At 44.3% G+C, this 18322-nt stretch overlaps 1 protein-coding gene across 1 annotated transcript in view; it reads left to right on the top strand.

Moving 5' to 3' along the window:
- Window positions 1-18322, top strand: part of Kif6 (kinesin family member 6) — a 317253-nt gene that overhangs the window by 65927 nt on the left and 233004 nt on the right. The window contains exon 6 of the mRNA XM_028882504.2: window positions 10678-10807. Within this exon, the coding sequence (XP_028738337.1) occupies window positions 10678-10807 (130 nt within the window). The remainder of the gene's footprint in view (window positions 1-10677; window positions 10808-18322) is intronic.

The following is an 18322-nucleotide window of genomic DNA, read 5'->3' as shown; positions in this document are numbered from 1 at the left end:
GTTGCTTACACTCTGCCCCGTTTATTTCCGACCCCAGCAGCTCAGATGCAGCGTTACAACATAACATCATCTGAAGTAAATCCAAGAAGCCACTGGCACCAGTCTAAGGAAGGGCATGAGTGTCAGGTTTCTGGTTTGAGGCTCCTTTTTGTTCTGATCAACTTTTTGTTTTATAGTCTCCAGGCTGACCTACATACCTGCAGATTAAATCTTGTTTAAATTGTTTTCAGTAGCTGGGCCTGGTGGCACATGTCTTTAATCCCAGCACTGGGAGGCAGAGCCAGGTGGATCTCTGTGAGTTGGAGGCCAGCCTAGTCTACACAGCGAGATCCAGGACAGCCAGGGCTACACAGAAAAACTTTGTCTTGATAAACAAACAAACAAACAAACAAACAGAAAATCATTCTCAATATATTTAGAAGGCTGTTTGATACCATGTTCTTAACGGTAATAGGTTCACCTATAGGGCCTGTGAACTCCCCAGCCCTGGGTTTGGGGCCAGGTTTACAGTGGGCCTCAAATCCAATTAGAAAGCAGCTGGTTACACCCACAATATTCATGCCACTCTTACACTCATGAGGTTATCTTGCCAGACCAGTCATAGACTGTTGATGACTTTTCTCCCCCAGCAGCCTGCATAGCACCTTCCAGAGCTATAAAAGCTAGCCAGCAGGGAGAAATCTTCCAGATAAGTATCAGCTTGATTTCTCCAAGTACTCTGGCTAGAGTATGTAACGTCTTCAGCAATGGAATCTTACTATCAACTGCTGGGCAACCAAGAGGGATGGCAATAACCTGCATTGTTTGGGATCCTCTGGGACTCACTCCTTGACTAGTAACTCACAGGGAGGTTAAAAAATTGTTTTCAATTAGGCTCATCAATACCCATCCGTTTGCAGATGGTTAAGCTATACTCTAGGAATGAAGGGCTTGTCTCTGATATACAGAGGACAGAGAAAGCTGAGATGTTTGAAGAGGTGGAGGAAGACTATGAGATAAGGGATCCAGATGGTTTACACCTCAGACCTCAGGTTTGATTGGGTTAGAATTGAAAGATGAACCACCAAAGGTTGGTGTCTTCATTGTTGACCTGGGACATAAAACTCAGAGAGGTTTCATTCACCCGGCATTTCAGAACAGTTAATTGTCAATAGGGCAACAGTTAACACCCAGACAGTCACACTTTCATGCCAGAGTGGCGGTGGGAGGGGGTTCACAGGGTTTTACACAGTGGGCTGTGAGAATTAAGGAGTCCATTCAAAAGATCCCCAGAAGAGTTTTGCAGATGTGACTTTGGGTCTGCCATCCAACACTGTGTGTGTATACTTAAATTAGTCTGAGGTGGAGTGTATGTGGCAGGAAGTATGTCTCACTTGGCTTAGTAGTTTCCTAGTATCAGTGCCTTAATATTTCTTTCAAAAATGGTCTGTGGGGCTGGGGAGGTGGCTCCATGGTGAAAGTGCTGCCGTGCAAGTGTGAGGAGCAGAGTTCAGATCCTCAGAACCCCATAAATGCGGGTAGTTGTGGCCAGCCTGCAATTCCAGCCTCAGAAGGCAGAGACGGCATCTCCAGAGCAAGCTGCCTGGGAGACTAGCCATGTTGGTGAGCTCTGAGTTTGATGAGGAGACCCTGCCTCGGTGAATAAGGAGGAAGAGCAGTGAAGGATGCTTCCCGACATCCACATGCACACTCACACATGGCAAACACGCCTGTACACATATGCACGTGTGAACATGACAAAGAAGAAATCAACTGTGAAATCGCAGCTGAGAGGTTGAGACAGTGAGGGAGAAGAGGAATAGCAGACCATGTCCCTGTGAGTCCACTATACGGGGTAAGGCGCGGCCAGAATGAGAAAAGGGCTCCACTACCTAAGAGTGATACAGTGTGCGGGGTTCTTGAGTAGATACCAGGGTCTTCCCGATCCAGCCACGGCTAGAAACTTTAGACTTTACACAGATTTTTCTGTGTTTCTCTATGCAGTGCAGGCTTTGGGTCAAATACTGTTTACCAGCCTTCTAATGTCCAAAGTCTAAAGGTCAAGAACTGGTGACGTTCACAGTGTGGGCCTTGCCTGGTGACTTCTCCCCACTTCACCCAAGAATGGTGATTTGGATATTTTCTAATGTTCCCATCTGGAAAAGAACAAGGACAATGATTCCATTCTCCCTGTGTCCTCTGCCTCCCTGAGCATGCATTCTCTGTGTTCTCTGCATCCCTGAGCATGCATTCTGTGTTCTCTGCATCCCTGAGCATGCATTCTCTGTGTTCTCTGCATCCCTGAGCATGCATTCTCCCTGTGTCCTCTGCCTCCCTGAGCATGCATTCTGTGTTCTCTGCATCCCTGAGCATGCATTCTCTGTGTTCTCTGCATCCCTGAGCATGCATTCCCCATGTGTCCTCTGCCTCCCTGAGCATGCATTCTCTGTGTCCTCTGCATCCCTGAGCATGCATTCTCTGTGTCCTCTGCATCCCTGAGCATGCATTCTCTGTGTCCTCTGTATCCCTGAGCATGCATTCTCTGTGTCCTCTGCATCCCTGAGCATGCATTCTGTGTTCTCTGCATCCCTGAGCATGCATTCTCTGTGTCCTCTGCATCCCTGAGCATGCATTCTCTGTGTTCTCTGCATCCCTGAGCATGCATTCTCCCTGTGCCCTCTGTGTCACTGAGCATGCTTGAGATTTAATAGCGACTGGTCAATGCTGGTCAGGTTGCTGCTAGAAATGTTATGGTCTTGAGAGACTATCCTTTGGTGGCTTGTTTTTTTATTACAGTGTGACACTGCTAATTCAGGTGAGAGGAAAACTCAGTGCGCATGCACATAGACACACTAAGATATGCACATATATAAACCAATAATAAAAAATTAAAATAAACATATATACATATTGCCACTACAAAAATGAATGAAATCTGTCATAGACCTAAACATACAGCTCAAAAATAAAAATCTGGAGGATAACATGGAAGGAAAGCTATGCAAATCTGGGTTAGGCAATGAGTATTTAAATACAACACCAAAAGCATGATCCATGAAAGAAAAAAAATACTGATAAGTTGAACTTCATTAAAATAATTTTTTGTTGTTCTGTGAAAGCCTCTTTTAAAAGAATGGGTAAACAAGGCATGTGCTCAGAGAGACGGCCGGAAGCACCTCTATATAGAGTTTGTATCCAGAGCTGGAGAGATGCTCGGTGCTGAGAACACTGACTGCTCTTCCAGAGGACCTGAGTTCAATTCCCAGCTCCCACGTGTCTGCTCACAACCATCAGTAAATCACGGGAATCTGGCATCTTCTGGTCTCCACAGGTGCTGCATACATGTGTTATACATACATATGTGCAGGCGAAACACCAATACACATCAAACGATAAGCTGTAAAATGGATTTATGTGCAGAATATGCAATAAAAGGCAGAAAGGACAAAGCAATGGATGGCTTCAACTTGGACAAAGATCTCCAGCCATGTCTCTAACGGCTAAATGCACAGATGAGAAGTTAGCAGATGCAGATGAGCTCAGCACCATCTGTAACTAAGAAGACAACAGGGAGGGCCACTGTGTGCCTGTGAGAATGGCCAACATCCCAGCGTCTGCCAATTCCAAAGGCTGGCGAGGCTGCAGAGCAGTGAAGGCTCTCACTGCTGGTGGTAATGCAGAATGGTGTGGTCACATCTGTGAGGCCAACTGGAAGCATCTTATCAAACCAAACACCCATCACACAACATAGCAATCGTGTGCCCAGATATTTACCCAAATGAGCTGACAACTTAGATTCACACAAAAACCTGTTCACGAGTAGAAAGAGCAGCCTCATTCCTACTTGCCCCAAGCTGAGTGTAACCATGGTGTTCCTCAACAGGATGAGGCGTAAACGATGGTACATCCATACAGTGTTGACACAAAGGAAACCGCTTAAGCCACAGAAGAAGCTTCAGGGCGTACGGCCAGCACAAAGGTCACTAAGAAAGCCTGCATGTCCGTCTAGCCGACATTCTGGTAAAGGCACAGTGGTGGATAGTAACGGGATCGTGTTTGTCAGAGCTTGAGGGAAATCAACAGAGGAATCCTGAGTGTGGAACTAGTCTCTATAATTACCTGATGTGGTCACGGGGGACCCAGAGAATTCACAGCACACAGAGGGACCCCTGGTGTGATAGGGCAGAAAACATCCATCAGCAACAGAAAGAAAGGAAACATCCCAGCAGCTGGGATGAGGTTCCCCAGGAAACCTCACTTACACTGCCTAACTCCATCTCTGCAACATTCTTTGGGTACCAGAATGATACCAACATGCCGGTAGAAAACAGTTGTCAGACAGAGGGTGCAGATGGTTGTGTAAGAACAGCACACACAGCTGGTGTGGTTGAAGACCGTTCTGCTGGGTGTACACCAAGGTTCTCAGGCAGTACAAAGCTGAGAGGGTGAATCTTCATATTCACACAGGAGCACAGCATGATGGGCGCTCTCAGCCCCATTGTCCCACACGGGATGTGTTAATGGCGTCCTAGACATTCTCAACGGAGGGGCTGGAGGGGACAGCTCGGTGATTAAGAGCATGGGCTGACTGCTCTTGCAGACATGGCAGCTCACAACCACCTGAAACTCCAGTGAATCCAGTGCCCTCTTCTGGCCTCTGCAGGGGCCTGCACACACGTGGCATACAAACACACAGACACAAATACAAATCAAAATTGAAGTCTTTAAGGGGTTGGGGATTTAGCTCAGTGGTAGAGAGTGGTAGAGTGCTTGCCTAGCAAGCGCAAGGCCCTGGGTTTGGTCCTCAGCTCCAGAAAAAGAAGAAAAAAAAATTGAAGTCTTTAAAAGAAAAGATGTTCTCATAGGAAAAAATTTAGGCTCCAGATTTTGTAGGCTGTTTTTTTTTTTTAAATTATTCCTAGCAGCTGATATGAATCTACAATTATCTTAAAATAAAAGGTTTGTTTTTTAAACTATCCATATGTTTATAGATATGTACACAAATATACATGTATGTCTTCAGTCTGTTTCTATATTTAAGTAATTTAAAATGAAAATAGAAATTGTTTTTGAAAGCACCTCATGTCACATGCTATAATGGGAACGTCGTTAGAGTTTAAATGTGTCTCCCGAGGCAAAACAGGATAGCTGTTGGTCTTAGCTGTGCAGAAATGGTCACCTTGCTTTAGTTAATTTTAGTATTCCTAAATAGAAAGCATATTATTTAAGATGGTGATACTTTTCATGACTATTACTGTAAAAGAATCACAGGCTGGAGAGACAGCTCAGTGACTGTCGGCTTACCCTCAGAGGACCAGAATTCAGCTCCAAGCACCCTTGTTGGGTGGCTCACTAATGTCTCTGACTCCAGCTTTAGGGGATCCGATGCCCCCTTGTGGCCTCTTTGGGCACAAACACATCACATAAAGTAAATCTTAAAAAAACAACAAAAAGAGTCAGTAGACTCCAGCATCCACTATTGAAATCTTAGCGAAACGACACTGCACAGCTTTCTCATAGACTCTTGACCTAAGAAAATATGCAAAGTCAGGATGGTAGTGCACCCCTTGGCCACAGTGCCAGTGTGCAGTGCACAGCACGCGTGACTGAACGGGACACACGCAAGCCAGCATTAAAAAGAAGAAGAAGAAATCACGTGGTAGCCCTTGTCTATAACATGAAAACGAGGATCTATATTCATGGCAGTAACTTCTGGGAAATCCTGTCAAGCATGTGGATGGTGCTGGAATGCTGTGGAGGTGGGGAGGGTGTGGGGCAGGGACAGCTCTTTCATTGATGGCTTCCATTATTGAAAGCCAGAACTTGGCTATTGCTCTTCACAGGCCTTCCAGTAAGTTACAGTGAGCCTGCAAATTCCTACTGAGTAGCCAAATGGAAGATTCTGTTTATAGAGAAAACACAAAGCTTGTTGCTTCCCCATCATTAAGCAGGCTGGGTACACTTAGCAGAACTTTTCCACTTAGGTGTCCAACTCAGAATGATCAGTGAGTTTTGCTTGAAATCTAAACATTTTAGAAACATTTTGTAGGGAAACTATTCACAGGCCCACTCAAAGCAATCAAATAAATAGTCTGGTGGGTTTCCATCCTGGAAGTAGAACGTTTATTTAAGAAACATTAATACAGTCCTCTCGCAAGCCTGTAAAAATTGTAGTCAGAACCAAGGAATGAGCGGAAGTCTGAGGAAATAATGGCTGTGGTATGAGAAGGAGGGGGGGGGGAACTGGGGAAGGAAACATCTTGGTGAGAAACATTTACCACTGATCTTTATTTCCCCAAATCTCCCCTTTACAATAATACCAACAGTAGGAGAGTTGAGAACATTCTCATTTCCTTTCTGGTGAGCATCCTGGGTAAGAGGGAGTAGCCAGGGCAGGAGCCAGGACAGGGCTTCTAGAGCCTGAGAGGGCCTGGGGCTGACAGGCTGGTGGTGAGAGCTCCAGGGAGACTGTGAGCCTCTTGTCCAAGCGATGGAGCAGAAGCCAGGAGAAATTCAGTGGAGAAATGGCAAAAGAGACCCTAATTGGAGGGAGGGAGGGAGGGAGGGAGGGAGGGAGGGAGGGAGGGAGGGAGGGGGCGTTACCTACTGGCTACATGACCAGTAGAAACTTCCTATGGAAGAATGTATTACTGATGATCAGGGTCTGGGCATTTCAGGTTCTTGGCTTTTTACCCAAAGAATTGAAAATTAGGGCTCACTCGGATTTGCTTTAGAAGCAAGGGGACTTTGTTCTTAGTAAAGCAGGAAGGCAGGTTGTAGAGGGCCACTGTCAAGACATATAGTAGGCCGCGTTCCTGTTTGGGGCTTCCCTTTCTGAGGCTCAAGAGAAGAAAGAGGAGATATAGGAGTATAATGAAGGTGGGTCTCTATTTTGATTGACAGATTAGGTTATATAATCATTTTCCTTATTGTGCAATACTTTTCTAGAATGCATCCAGTTTTTTGTTTGTTTGTTTGTTTTTTGTTTGTTTGTTTGTTTGTTTGTGTTTTTCAAGACAGGGTTTCTCTGTGTAGTTTTTGGTGCCTGTCCTGGATCTTACTCTATAGACCAGGCTGGCCTCGAACTCACAGATATCCGCCTGCCTCTGCCTCTCGATTAAAGGTGTGCACCACCACCGCCAGGTTTTTAATCATATACGTGCTGTATTGTATATAGGAATAAGATGGTAAAGTGAGGATGCTCCCCAAAAGGTGACTGGAAGAAGCAGTTTTGCCTTTTGTTTTACCCACACCCCAAATCAGTCAGGCAAGATCAGCCCTTTTTTCCTTCACACCTAGATACACTTGGGTACACTCTCTAACTCTGCTAATATCCAGGGGTGGGGAAGCTTATATTACTGTTCAGATGGGAGGACATGTAGCTGGATTCCAGGTGAGCTGTTGGGATTCCGAGGTTGCTAGGTGTATTGTCAGGGGAGAGGTGTGTGTGCACAGAGGTGTGTGTGCACAGAGGTGTGTGTGCAGGTGAAGGAACTAGGCTCCAAGTGCATTATTACAAAAAGGGGATGTGCATAGCCTAAAAATAAATGGGGGTCCCATGGCAGATTATTTCATGCTTGCCTGCCTCAGATGGTTGGGCTCTTCAACAGTTCAGTTGCTTTGCCCATGCATGGGTGTGGCTTGTCCCCGTGCCCAGCCATGGTCAGAGATCAGTAACTTTCCCCTTGGAGCTGAGATGGAACTGGCTGGGAAGTAAAGACCAGGGACCCCAATCAGCCTCAGTCTGTGCCCACCTTTAAGGGACCGGGGTCCAAAGTTTTCAACACTGGTCCATACACCAGTTACCTAGAGCTTTGCGAAATCTGATATACACATAGCACCAGGACTATTCAAATCAGAAACCCCTGTGAGAACTGCTGGGTTAAATGAGACAGTGCAGATGCCCTGGGGATAAGGCGATGTTCAATGGGTGTGGCCCCTGCTCCTCGTGGCTATGGACAGGAGGTTTAGGGCTAGAGTTAGGGCTAGGATTAGGGTTAATGCTGTGGGTATTCAGGGCTGTTGTTAGGGCTGTGGTAAGAGCAAGGGCTAGGATCTGGTTATGGCGAGAGTCAAGGTGAGTTTTTATTGCCTCCCTTTCTCTGACACCCCCTTCTTGGTTTCTTGCAGGGAAGGAGTGTTTCCAATCTCCACGTTCATCCTTCTTTCATTATAGGCAAGCACCTTAGAGATGGAGAACTGCTTTACTCATGCTAACTGCTTGATTCTCTCACTTTTCACTTTAAAGAGTATACCATCTCATCACTTATTTTCTGACTTCATCTTCAAATATTACTTAATGTCTCTCATCTTCCTGGTGAAATCTGGAATTTAGAGAGAATCTTGTATTCTGTGTCCCTAGAGATTAAACTTAGCCAAAGTATATTGAGCTGGTCAGAGGCGAAATCTAAGGCATAAAGGAGTCTGCTCAAAATAGAACATAACTCATCTATGTCAATTATAACACCCCTCATCTATGTCAATCACAACACCCCTCATCTATGTCAATTATAACACCACTCATCTATGTCAATCACAACACCCCTCATCTATGTCAATTATAATGCCCCTCATCTATGTCGATTATAACGCCCCTCATCTATGTCGATTATAACGCCCCTCATCTATGTCAATTATAACGCCCCTCATCTATGTCAATTATAAGAGCCTTCAGACCTTCCAAGCATTTTTAATAAGCTCACTTGTAAGTCATATTTAAAAAATAAAAAAATTGCATTTTTTTTCTCTAAAGGAAGGGAGTTTTTCCATCTTGTGGGTGTTGTTGGAGGGGATGGAAGGGAGTGGAGTCGTCTGCAGGACTGGAGTCCACCTCCAGGGACACACTGCCAGCAGATGTGCTGGGCAAGTTACAGTTTCTCACTGCTAGTATTTTAAGTGCCCACAAATTACATACAAAAAGGCCAGAAATTTCCTTGCAAAATAGAAAAACATTAATTATAGTATTTAAAAAATCTTCATTTAAAAGGTAACCTTATCCTAAATAAGTCTCTTCCTCATTCATATATTTTATTTAAAAAATAACTTTTTTTTATTCTTGAGAATTTCATACATCTATAGAATGTAAACTACATCCTGGATTTCCTTCCTCACCTCCTCCATTTTTTCCTCAGTGTGTCACCCTCCAAACTTCATGTCTTCTTTTTTTTTTATAACCCACTAAGTCTCATTAGTGCTGTGTGTGCCCTCTTGGATGTGAAGACCCTATTGCTGATTACATCACACACTTTGCCTGCAGAACGTAGAGAAACCAGCCTCCAACTGACTAGGAAACTTCCTCCCTGCTCACTAGTTTCCATAATGTCTAAAGGTACTCTGTGGGCTCTTGGGGTATAAGTCTTCAGTGACCTTACTCAGGGCTGGACCCCTCATGACACAATGCCAACCTGCTAGACAAGATGTGCCCACTGATGCAATAGTGGCATGACAGTTATGGCTATCTAAACACTTTCTGATTGGACTTGAGGCCTGTTCCTTAGGAGGGAAATTCCTGCCTGGTACTATGTTGTTAATTTGCTAAATGGCCATGCTGTGAAATTGACTTTTGAACATTCGTGTTGATACCCATAAATGTGGGCATTCTCTCGGATCTATGGGTACCCATCTTTTTGCAGTGGCTAGCAGTTGGTGCATAGATGTATAATTGGCCAAAGTGCCAAGAACAAAAAATTTTACTGCTCAGCCCTATGTGGGGTATGTTTCTCAACCTTGTCCCCAGTAAGTACGGTTTTATGGAGAGGAAATGGCATGCCCACTTGCTTTTCCTTTAAAGAGGAAGTATCCCAGATGGTACCAGCCTTTCCTCAATGCCACGAATTATAAAGTTTGGAGCAAGTGAAACTCACACAGAGATGGCCTTTGGCAGACCCTGTGAATGATGCATTCTCTTGGAAGGGAACTCCTAGCCACTCGAAAGAATCCAATCTGCAGGTCTTTAGAGCAGAATTGGAAGTTTTCTAAACTGTGTTTGCTGTAAGAAGCCCGGAAAGGCCCCGGAGAGAATGTTAACTGCTCTCTCTGGGAGCAGGGCGGGAAGGGAACAGGCTGACTCTGGGACACGCTAAGGTAGCTATAGTAGGAGATATGATTCCACAGCTAAACCTCTGGTGGAAGATGTCATAGAAGGAAAGAGACTAGGACCTAGAAATGGATTTGGTGGACAAGCTCATCTTTATTATAAACTTTTTGACAATGGTTTTCATGTCTTGATGAGAAAAATCCAAGAGAATCCCTCCAAGAGGGATGATGGCCGCCCCGGTTTTCACCCTGGGCAAGCTGACTGTGCTTTAGGATGTCAGGTACATCGGGCATGATAAGACCAAATGAGAAGATCTGGATTATGACCACCACCACCCCCAGAAATGGTATCATTTCATTTCTTGATACAGAGGTAGAAAGTTAACAGCTTTCTATTTAACTCAATAAAACATGTGTTTTAAGGTAATTTAGTGACCTGGAGATTGTAGTGATGGGCAGCTCTCAATTGGGTGGTTGATATATTTTTTCCAGCTCAGGGCTATTTGAAAGCACTGTTGGGGGGTCAGTTTTGAATGCTAATTCAGAGGTGTCTGGTGTCGCCTGTGTTTTGTTTGTACTACATGGTTGTGAAAAATGTGATTGCTGCAACATTTCCAATTCTTCTCTGCAGCACCTTGTTCTCTCACTTTCTTTTCCCCCCAGGAAAGTGACAACATTGGAGGATCCTGATCAGAACATTCACCTGAAAAACCTGTCTCTTCATCAGGCAACAACCGAGGAGGAAGCTTTAAACTTGCTCTTCTTGGGGGACACCAACAGGATGATTGCAGAGGTAACAGGCATCACTCCTCAAGTGACTTTTCTAAAATTGTCAGACACAGTAGAATCTGGAGGCTGCAAAGACCTTCAAAATGATATTGTTCAAATCTCATGTTGCAAACTAAGAAACTTGGATCCATAGAAATGAGATCTTCCCTGGGTCACCTAGTGTGGTGGTTAGTTTTAATTGTCAATTTGAAACAGCGTAGAATCACTTCAGAAGAGAGTCCCAGTGAGGGGTTTTCTGCATTGGGTTTGCCTATGGCCCCAGTAGGGGAAGACCCAGCCCCCTGTGGGGGGCACCATTCCCTAGGCTGAGCACAAGCAAACAGGAGCATATGAGCAGTTGTTTCTCCTTGCTCTTGACTGAGTATGATGTGACCAGCCATCTCAAGCTCATCCTGCCACCGTGACTTTCCCATGGTGATGGATGTGACCTGTGATTGTGAGTTAAAACAAATCCTTCCTGCCTAGTTCCTTTTTGCTGGGATCTACTGCACCCCACTGCCACTCTTGAAGTGTCCGTTCTTTATTTTGGTGTAAGATAGGAAGCTGGAAAATACACTACATTTAAAGGTCTCTAGTTTCCCTTCACATTGTGGGAATCCCCTCCTCCACAGCCGTCTGTTGAAGGTCAGGTTCAGTGAGCAGGGTCAGACACCTGGACCTCCTTGTTCCCGGCCCTCTGCTTTCTACTTTGTCACGTTGTCTGTCTTTTTACCTTTCTGTTTTTCAATTTAATAGATTGTTTTGTATCTAATCAATGACAACCCATAAAACATCTTAATTAAGATACATAATTTTGAAATTAAAAACCATAAGGCACAGTTCATTCTTCCTACTCAGACTGTCAGTCTAGTGGCATGTGTTTATGTCTCCATGTATTTGTAAAACACTCAGGAAATCCCATGAAACACAGGAAGTTGGGTGTCATATGTTCCAGGGCGTATTTGGACACACTTATACTAAAAAGCATCCTTTGCTTATCTGATGTTCAGATTCAACTGGGTTTCTTTGTTTTGTCTGAGACCCCTAGGCAGCAGCCAGGATTGACCCAAACCTTGACCAGTTACTGGTGAGGGTTGGAGGGTCATGAGGCACCATTCAGTCACACCTAACTGAAAGGAGTGGATATAGTGTAAAAGGTGGTGATGGTGGTGGTGATGGTGGTGGTGGTGGTGGTGCAGTTGGTGGTGGTGGTGTGGAAACAAGTCTCTTCTGGGCACTTACAGCTATCATAGTGACTTTCTTTTTCATTTTTATAAAAACTGTTCTATGTGTATGACTCTTTTGCCTGCTGTGTGTCTGTGCACCTTGTGCACACCTGGTGCCCAGGGAAGCCAAATCCCCTGGAGCTGGAGTTACAGATGGTTATGAGCTGCCCTGTGGGTGCTGGGAATCAAACCCAGGTCCTCTGGAGGAACAGCCAGTGCTCTTAACCACTGAGCCATCTCTCCAGCCCTGGGACTTTCTTGTAAATCATCCTTTCAGACATCATATTTAATAGTGTTGCTGATGGCGATTGGAAGGTGGGAATCTAGCTAGTCAGAGAAAGTCTCCATTGAATGATGTGTTTTCTGCTGGGTGCCCACCTCTGGAATGCACTCTTCTGAGACATGGAAGTGATAGACCCAGACTCAGACCCTGGAAGCATGCTGTTGACATCTTATTACCCTTAGGAATGGGGCCCTTAGTATTTTGACATTTTTCTACTAATTTGGGTGTGTGTGTGTGTGTGTGTGTGTGTGTGTGTGTGTGTGTGTGTGTGGTGTGGTGTGGTGTGCGTGTGTATGTGCTCACACACACAGATGGAGGCCAGAGGTTGATATTAGGTCTCTATCTAATTATATATAGTTGTGTACTGAGGCAGGAGCTCTCACCTGAAGCCAGAGCTCACCATTTGGCCAGTTTGGATAACTAGGTTGGTTCAGAGGTCCCTGTCTCCACCTTCTGAGTGCTCAGAGTGTAGGCAAGCTGCCCCTACCTGCCCAACATTTTTGTGGGTATTGGGGGACTGAACTCTGCCCCTCACACTTGTGAGACAAGCGCTTTACCTGTTGTCTTAGTTCCTTTTCTATTGCAATGCCAAAGCACCAAGGCAACTTACAAAAGAAAGCATTTCCTTTGGGGCTCATGGTTTCAGAGGGCTGGAGTCCATGACTATCATGGTGGGGAGCATGGGAGCAGGCAGTTAGGCATGGCGCTGGAGCAGTTAGCTGAGAGCTCATGTCTGAAACAACAATCATGAGGCAGGCCAAATCCTTCCCAAACAGTTCTACCAACTGGTGACTAAGCATTCCAATATACGAGCCATTTTCATCCAAACCACCACACACGGAGCCGTCTCCCAGCCAGTTATTCACTGACGGGATTGTTTCAAATACACTCGTCACCTTATGTAGGCTGAGTTCAAGTGACATATGCATTTAAGGACTTCTGAATTGATTCTTTCACTGGAAGAAAGTTCACCTAGGTGTTCATCTCTGAGTATCTCACTCTGTTTCCTGTTCCGGTTTGTGTTCAATGCTTCAGTGTTTTCGCCATGAGGTCATCTGGGTCACTCTTACTGTTTCCAATAACTAAAGCTGATGGACTAAAGGCAGATTACAAACAGTGCATCTGGATGAGGAAAGACGTGAGGAATATGAGGTCTGTATGCAGGTTTAATGACAGCGAGCCGGGGGATGCAGAGTGCAGAAGCCGCGGAGAGACGAGCCGGCCCAGAGTCTGGCCTTCCTCGAGGGTGACTCTGCTTGGGGCGGTGTTGCCCTGTCTTCAGTGAGTTCTGGAAAAGCTCTGACCCTCTTCACCGCAGTCTCTCAGAGTTGGAAAGCTTGACCATTTGTTACTTCCGAGTTATGCATTAAATTTAGCTCCCTGTGGGGCTGGGGAGGCAGCTCAGGAGGGGAAGCACCTGCCATGCAAGTGTGAGAAGGGAGTTCAGGTCCCGAGAACCTGTGGAAAGGCCGCCTGTAGGCCAGCACTCGGGAGGTGGAGGCAGGATCTCCAGAGCGAGCTGTCTAGCTTCAGTAGCTGGAATTGGGGGAACTGATGAGCAGGGTTTAGTAAGAATACTAACTTAGGAAATGAGGAGTGACTGGGGATTGCATTCGGCATCAGCTTTGGGCCTCAATACACACACACACACACACACACACACACACACACACATCATACACACACACTATACACACACACTGTGCATACATACACTGTACACACACACACCCTACATGCACACACACACAATACATACCATATATACACACCATACACACACACTATACACATATACCACATATACACACCATATATACATACATACACACACTATAGATACATACATACCATACACACACACCAAACACATACACTATACACACATACATATCATAAACACACACATACCTTACATACACACACATACACTACACACACTATACATACACACACACACACACACTTACACACACTGTACACACACACCCTACATGCACACACACACAATACATACCATATATACACACCATACACACACACTATACACATATACCACATATACACACCATATATACATAAATACACACACTATAGATACATACATACCATACACACACACCAAACACATACACTATACACACATACCATAAACACACACCATACACACACACATACCTTACATACACACACATACACTACACACACTATACATACACACACACACACACTTATTTTAGTTGACTCTATACAGGATTTCTGACCATTTTAAAAAGATTTAAGAAATGTCCTTTGTGAAATGTACCTGCCAGGTTCCCACTCACAGGCTCACCAGTCTTTTTCCTATTGCTTGCTGGGGGATTTATTGACTAATAATCTCATGAAGGCCTGAAGCCCCACACAGTCCAGTTCTAGTGTTAATCCATTAATATCTGCTTAATGAGCTCATCTTTTCTGTGTTAGCCTGTATTTTTCTTTGATAAATCAGTGATCGTAGTCACACCATCTAGTAGACATTTTAAAAAATTACATCATTTATTCCCTAATTCATTTATGTGTGTGTATTTGTACATGTGCATGCACATACCAAAACACACATATGTGCCGAAGTACACCATGTGGATCCTGGGGATCAACCTCGGGTCCCCAGTGTTGGCAGCAGCTCCCTTCCCCACTTAGCTGTCTCCCTGGCCCTCCACGCACCGTTTCCAGTTCTTAATTTATTGGGGAAACTGAGGCTGAAAGAGCTTTGTGTCTTGCCGAAGCTCGCACAGCTTAGTGAGTGGCTCTGAAGCCATGTCCATGCCACGACCACCACACCAACATCTGTCAGCTATTCCAAGTATGAATGTACTTCTGAATTATCGGAAAAGTGTTCCAAGTATTTAGCACTTCCGTTTATCTCTCGAATTCAATGAAAGCGACCACTTACACATGAAACTATAAATGTACACTGCCGGCTCCTAGAAATTCCGTGTTATTCGGTCTCTGGCAAGCCTGTCTTGGATCACAGGCTAGCTGTCAGAATGTAATTTGTCAGCACAGAATGAGCTTCCCATGATAAAAAGAACACACTAATCTTTTCTTTAAAAAAAAAAAAAGTTCCCAGTTTCCTTTTACACAGACATCTCTAGGGATTGCCATGGAAACCAGAAAACATTTGCAAAACAAAGTCAGAATATGTAGGACACAAGGTGGAGTGTGCTTTCTTTTCATAGCCAGCCTCTTACAGAAAAGTTATTAAAACTAATTCGTATTTATCCAGAAGCCTTAACTTCTACAATCCTACCACTGTTTTGAATAATACTTGATTATGTCCTGAGGGTGATTTTTTTCCAGTTGAGTGGCTGGGCCAAATGAATATTGTAAAAACGAACAGTGAGTGACCCCACCCCAGGCCCACCCGTAGCTAGTATGACTTGAGCTTTTCCTATCAATTAGTCAAATGTAATTGAAGAAGGTGTGCTGTACCTGCTGCTCAGGCCATCTACTTCCCTCCATGTCCATTGGCATGTTCCTGGGCCAGCCCTGGTCTCCAGCATTCTCTGCCCACACATGGTGGAGTGTCAAGCTGGACTAAAATGTCCCACAGCACTTACAAACTGCAGTTTCAGGCTGGGTGGATTTGAAATGAACTTCACTAAGATGGGCAGCAGTGTGAACCTACAACTGAGATGATCAGATGAAGTATGTAAGATGCTTGTCAACTTGACTATATCTGGAATGAACTACAATCCAGAAATGGAGGGCACACTTGGGATCCGGATCTTGAGGCAAGAAGCCACATGTCTTTAATCCAGACCTTGAGGCTGGAAGGCACACCTTTAATCTGGGTCACACCTTCTGCTGGAAGCCTTCATAAGGACAATGGGAGAAGGGAGGGTTTGACTCTGCCTGCTCGCCCTCACCTTGTCAGCCCATCCGTTCCTTCACTGGCACTGGAGCCCACTTCCCTGGGACTCCAGCACATACAGCAGACCAGCTGAGACATCCAGCCTCGGGGGACTGAGCAGCTACTGGATTCTTGGACTTTCCATTCACAACTAGCCATTGTTGGACTGCATTGTTGGACTCTATGAATTATACAAATTCATAGAGACAGAAAGATTAGATGTTATCTCAAGATGGAGAAGAAAGGAATATAGAGCAATGATTTCCCAAGTACAGAATCTCTGTTTTGTCTGATGGAAAAACCCCACAAATGGACAGTAGTATCAGGACATAATATCGTGAATGTAATAAATCTATACAATTAGTGTAATTAATGAATATCATAAATATAATTATTGAATGAATATTGTGAATGTAATCAATGAATATCACAAATGTAATTAATATCATGAGTATAATTAATGAATATCATGAGTGTAATTAAAAAATAAATTAAAAACAAACAAACAAAAAAAATAAGCAAAAAAGTCATTTAAATAAATTCCCATATGGGAATAAATTCTCTCTCTCCGTATATACATCTATATCCTGACTAATACAGATTTTGGTACCAGAAGTTGGTACCAGGGACTGGGGTATTGCTGTGATAGCCCTGACCATGTTTTCATTTGGAGGAATTTGGACTTTGATACTTTGAGTTTGGAAAGCAGTGGAATGCTTTAAGCACTGCTTAATGAACCATATTAGTAGGAGCATGGAAGAGAGAGTTATTTGACTTTTTGCAGGCTCACTCAAGAGATTTCAGAGAAGAAGAATTTTAGTATGTTGCCTAGAGATCATTCTTGTGACATTTTGGTGAAGAAAGTGACTGCCTTTTGCCCTTGTCTGAAGAGTCTGCCTGAGGCTAAAGTGAAGAATTTTGGATTAATTCCATTGGCAGAAAAAAAAAATCTCAAAACAGCCTAATATAGACTCTGTCATGTGGATATTATTGGTAACTCTAATGAAGATTTATAATGAAAAGGAGCAAGCTGAGCAGGGTAAATTACAAAAAGTAAATTTTGAGGAGAAAAAGCACCAAGAAGTGGAATGAAGCTAAATTCTGTGTTCAAGGAGATAAGCAGATTAAGAAATGGAATAAAGTGAGTGGTGACCTCTGGGCAAGATCCCACCCAGCTAAATTTCCAACTTGTGAAAAGAAACTAAAGGAAAACTTAGAGCTGGGTGTGGTGGGGCACACCTTTAATCCCCACACTGGGAAGGCAGAGGCTGGTGGGTCTCTGAGTTTGAGGCCAGCATGGTCTACAAAGCAAGTTTTAGGATAGCTGATCTCAGGCAGTGAAAGACAGAAAGCTGGTGAAGATGTAATTGAACAAGGGGGCCATGTTCCAGCCCCAGAAAACAGCAGAACTTGGCAGCTTCAGCCATGTGGTTCTGGGTTTAGAGTTGAGGATAGAAGAAAGAAGTTATGTAATAGAGCTACTGAGGTCAGGCATGTGTCAGGGGTGTCCCTGAATGAAGGCCTAGTAGAGAGTCCATTGCATGAAGCTGTAAAGTTGAAGCATGGATTGCCTTGGAGAACACAAGATGTTAGAGATGCCAGAGTCATGGGATACCTGCCGAGGAGAGCTGCTAACAGGGAGTGGAACCAGTCTAAGGGAAAGAAGTATGTTGCAGTCAACAAACCTGTACAGAACTGGAGATCTAAAGAGCATTTTGACATCAGAAATGGAGATGCAGAGTTTGGAGTTTGCCCAGCTGGTTTTTGGTCTTGCTTTGGTCCAGTATTTCCTCACTGTGCTCCCTTCCCTGCATTTCAGAATGGCAGTATCTATCCTGTGCCATTGTATGTTGGAAGTGTGTAATCTGCTTTTTAATTCTGATTTTTTTCCAGGGGGTTACAGTTAAGATATGAATCTCAGAAGAGACTTCGAACTTTGGACATTAAAACATTGTTGAGACTGTGACAGACTATGGGGACTTTTAAAGTTGGACTAAATGCATTTTGCATTATGATATTGTTACAAGCTTATGGGAGTCAGAGAGTGGAATGTGGCAGTTTGAATGTAATTGGCCCCCATCATCTTATACAAAGTGGCACTATTAGGAGATTTGGCTTTGTTGGAGTGGGTGTGGCCTT

Source organism: Peromyscus leucopus, chromosome 16_21, assembly GCF_004664715.2.
Source record: "Peromyscus leucopus breed LL Stock chromosome 16_21, UCI_PerLeu_2.1, whole genome shotgun sequence".
NCBI lineage: Eukaryota > Metazoa > Chordata > Mammalia > Rodentia > Cricetidae > Peromyscus > Peromyscus leucopus.
The sequence above is the reverse complement of the archived record's forward strand: the minus strand, read 5'-3'. Positions and strand labels throughout refer to the sequence as shown.